The sequence below is a fragment of the Etheostoma spectabile genome, chromosome 16, assembly GCF_008692095.1.
Source record: "Etheostoma spectabile isolate EspeVRDwgs_2016 chromosome 16, UIUC_Espe_1.0, whole genome shotgun sequence".
Taxonomy (NCBI): domain Eukaryota; kingdom Metazoa; phylum Chordata; class Actinopteri; order Perciformes; family Percidae; genus Etheostoma; species Etheostoma spectabile.
The window spans coordinates 329,534-333,913 of record NC_045748.1 but is presented as its reverse complement, the minus strand read 5'-3'; the positions used below and the strand labels follow the sequence as shown (position 1 = coordinate 333,913).

The window sequence follows — 4,380 nt, the reverse complement described above, 5'->3', positions numbered from 1 at the left end:
ACAACTTAAATGCAGGAGGGGAAATCTCATTTCATTTAAAATGTTAAGTAATATGCTCCAAGGCATTGTGTTTTAGAAACAAATTGGGTTTCCCTGTATCATCCAATGATATAATGAAATGTTTGCAGAGAAAAGCTGCATTCATATAAGCTAAAATTACTTGTCGCCATAGCTACCGCCTACTAATCTCTCCTGAAAGCTCAGAAAGGATCAGCAGTGCCTGCAATTTTCCTCTGGCTGACAGAACACATGTGTGAATCTGTAGCATACACTGTAATGATTACCAACAATGCACTGGGTTTCACATGGCATGCATATTGTAGGCCTGAGCGCACGTCTTTGTGAAGGAGGAGAAGCACTCTCTGAGCTAATTGTTGCGCTGATAGGTTTTCTTTCTTCGAGGACAATAGCAAGATCTTTGCAAGGTGTCAGCTGAAAAAAGGATAGAATAAATATGTATGGAGCCTGCATACAAACCAAGTTTCCTGGTCAGGTGGAGGCAGTGTGAGGAAACAGTACAAAAAAGAAGTCCGAAATTTTACTTTGAAAGATAAATCAAACTTTCAACAACACGACCTGGATAATGATTTTTGTACGATCAATGGTCCAACCGTGAGTTAAACCAGCTTTATTCTTTACAGGGCTGCATCATGGACTCCATTTTGTGTGTGTGTGTGTGTGTATGTGTGTGTGTGTGTGACATTATGTTTGGGTCTCCCAGTAGAATCCTTGTTGGTGCTCAGATTCTTTAAGAGGTCCTTCAGATACTATATTATATGTTATGTGTAATCATTTGATACAAATGGTTAACTGTGGCAATGTGTAAATCAGTTGCTAGCAAATGATTTTGTTTAGCCAATCACCAGGGCCACACCGAATCTGCTGTTGCAGAATTCTGCAAAACTTCCAGCAGATTTTAAACAAATTAAATTAAAACTCAGAATCTTAACACATTGCTTCCACCCCAAGCAGAAAAATTGACAAACTGCATAAAAAAAAGACTAATTTTGGGCCTGTTTATGCGCGACTCACATCTGCACTCGACTCACATCGGGGAGTGACAGAAAGAGTGGATGACTCTTGAGGTTGATCCATGTGCATCATGTTTTCTTTTTTCTTGCACATCTTGTACAACAGTTCCTGATCATTTTGTTGGTGTATATCTTTCTTTTCTCCGTACAAGCTTCTTTTGTGCATTTGTGGTTGCACACATACAATAAGAAAGTATATGACATAAATACTATTCAGCTGCCTAAATATACAATGTTAGCAACTGGACACTATTACAGAGGGTCACTATCACCCTTTTAGAGTACACTGTCATTTGGCAAGATGTCTTTGTCTTTTGACTGTCTTGGTCTAAGCAATGATACAGGAACATTTTGTTTTGGTGGCATTAATGTATTCATTGATGGATTTATTTACATTTGAAACAAGTTAATTGTTTTGATTGAGTAATCACCTTTTGCAGGTCACATAGAGTGGTGTTGTGTCAATGTATCAAATGGTGGGAGGATTGTTCTTGTGGGATTGTAGTTTTGAAAATTGTAAGTTTGTTTAATTAAATGTGCCAACACTACAGAGTAAAACTTTAACAGCATAACATGTGGACAACAAATAAGAGCTGAGTATGTCCAAGGACGGCAAAAGGTAGAGCAATTGTAACTGCAATGTAGCTAAGCGTGAAGCGCAGGGTGATGGCGAAAAAGGGTCCGTGCTCCAAGCGCATGGTTCAAAAAGGTTGTACTTAGTGTCTTCATTAATTCATAGGTGTGTTTTGGGCGTAACATGCAATAAACCAATCAGAGTGTCATATCGCATTCCCTTTAAAAGCCAGGCACATTTGTACCCTGGAACGTTGCTATTATGATGGCGGATTTGGTAAGCAGGAAGAAGAGAAATTCAGGAGAAGAAACTTATCTCCTTGTGTGTAAAGTGAAAGCGCGTGAGCAGATCATATCATAATACAATTTTTGAAGTGTGTGTGTGTGTGTGTCAAGCATCAAGCATAGTGTGCTGTGCATAAGCCTAGGCACATTTTACTAATTGTGCTGTTAAAATAACAATGAAATGCTGCGTTACTGACTTCAGACCAGGATTTTGTTGGTCAATGTTGGATCACTTTTTGCTGCCTCGTGATAGCAATACGCCAAGAATGCACCTGAACACACCTCCCTTTAAGACCAGCATGCCCATGGGCACAAAGATGGGAGCAGGTGCATTTGTTATTTAATCAACGTGGGTGCTGGACGGGAAATTGACAACTGCTGCACTGCGTCGGGTGCAAGAGAGGGCCCAAGGTGTCAGCTACTGGTGTCTGTGTTACTTCAACAGGACATCAGATGAGCAGGTACGATAGATGTGTTTTTTCAGGCAGAAATACTGTAACTATATTCATCAGATGTTTTATCAATCATCTGATATGTAGAGTAGATACTTCCATTGACTTCACTGTTCTCCTCAATAGAAAAAGGTGTCACTGTCTTGAGAATATCAATTAGCCTTAAAGTGGGTTAGCACTTTAATATTAACTGGTAATGAAGTAATGTAATGTGATACTCTGGCATACAGTCTCAGTTATCAGGTGGAAGCTCGATTTCATCCAGCCGCTCACTGATGGGAGTGCTGAACTGGGCCGACTTCCTGAAAGGTGCTTTCAGGGTCTTTATGGCAGTCACACCCTGTGACACAAAAAACCACAACACAAGAATAACGTTAAAACATGTTACAGGACATCAGTGGTGGAAGAAGTATTCAGATCCTTTATTTAAAGGTGCACTATGGGTTCCTGCATGGTCACTCCTGTTGACGTTTCAACAGCTTTAAAAAATCTACAGTCATATTTCTCTTAACCTTAATGGGTTTGCGTAACTCTTCTGAGAGCTGCTGCTGTATTCTCTTCTGAACTTTTATGGTGCCATTGTTGATTGTATGTTATTTTTAAATAAGGGGAAAAAACTGCAAACTTGTTCAGACACTAAGCCCAGACACTCTACAGACCTAAGTGTAAATCATGTTTTCTTTTTGGCCCACAAATAAATCACTGAAAAGGCACAGAAAATATTGAATGGATAACTAATATAACAGCAAACAAACAGCAAAATATGACACCCAATGTCCAAAAAGTGGAACAATCTGACCCACCTGTATTTGCTGGCAATTTTCACTCCAAAATGTGACCGCCTGGTCATTTTTATAATCGTGTACCTGGAAATGAGACAACAAGAGCATCTTGTCAAATGAGCAGCATTGTGAGTTTCATTTTCTCAGCATTGCCCCTTTAATTATACAGGCCTGGCCAACGGGAACCCTTGGCAGGTCGGTGAGGGGGGATATATCACAAAGAATATACATTTTTGTGCATGAAAAACAGTTTTCTGACAGGTTGTAATTTATATTTACAGACTAATGACCACACACTCACTGACACCCTACTAGTAGATAGCTGCAGACAGCTTTTACACTCTTATTGCATAATTGCAGCTAAGGATAACATCAGGCCTATCATCTCATGTCATATTTAGTACAACAAGAAATATAATACTCATTCATAATCAGCCACCCTCTTTAATGAATTGGGCTGGTAATTTCAAACAGACACACAATTATATGTAAAGTAGATGAAAAAATACTTTTAATTACAACCTAACAAACAAATTAAGCATCTAAAAGAAAACTGGTGCAACATATTAGGCATCATTTTAACACAAGTCACAATATTAAAGCAGCGTTTTAGGCACTTATAACAATAAACAACATCTTGTTTTAGATTCAACACAGGAGCTCTCCTCACTGTTCATGACCTTGCATACACATAGAGTATATTTAAACTTACTTGTGTTGTTTGAGGGGTAAGATGCACAAATCCCTCCACACAGAAATCTTTCTGGGTTGTGGAGCAGAAGTCGGTTTTGGGACTTGGTGGTTTCAGCTCAGCGTGAACCTTCTCTCTGTGAAGGCAACAAGATATTGGCCTCAGCGTTTGGCAGCGTTGGAAGAATACTCAGAGCTAGAAACCTAGACAAGTAAAAGTAGCAATACCACAGTGCAGGAATATTTGAAATGACTCATAATAGAGAATGGGCCATATCAGAATAATGTATACATTATATTGTTGAATTCTAATAATTAATGCATTTATATATGCATCACTTGCATCTGGTACAGTTGGGACTAATTTAACTGCTTTACATACTGCTTGTGAAAAGCCTGCAGGAAGACTCAGCTCCGTTTGTGCGAGTTCTGGACTGTGTCTCAAATCGCGCATTTCCCTTAGTGCACTTACAGACAGTACCCTTCGCGCACTACGTACTGTCTTACATTGTGCGTAAATTTTGACAGAGTGTTGTCTCAAATCGCGCACTTCCATGTGCACTTACC

The 4,380-nt window shown here is 39.3% G+C and overlaps 1 protein-coding gene across 1 annotated transcript in view; it reads right to left on the bottom strand.

Annotated features, from left to right (window-relative positions):
* Positions 1-1,124: 1,124 nt before the first annotated feature.
* Positions 1,125-4,380, bottom strand: part of spag8 (sperm associated antigen 8) — a 15,976-nt gene continuing 12,720 nt past the window's right edge. Inside the window, exons 4-6 of the mRNA XM_032539818.1 lie at positions 3,836-3,950; positions 3,145-3,207; positions 1,125-2,681 (exon numbers count right to left, since the gene is read on the bottom strand). Of these exons, the coding sequence (XP_032395709.1) occupies positions 2,574-2,681; positions 3,145-3,207; positions 3,836-3,950 (286 nt within the window). The 3' untranslated portion in view covers positions 1,125-2,573. The remainder of the gene's footprint in view (positions 2,682-3,144; positions 3,208-3,835; positions 3,951-4,380) is intronic.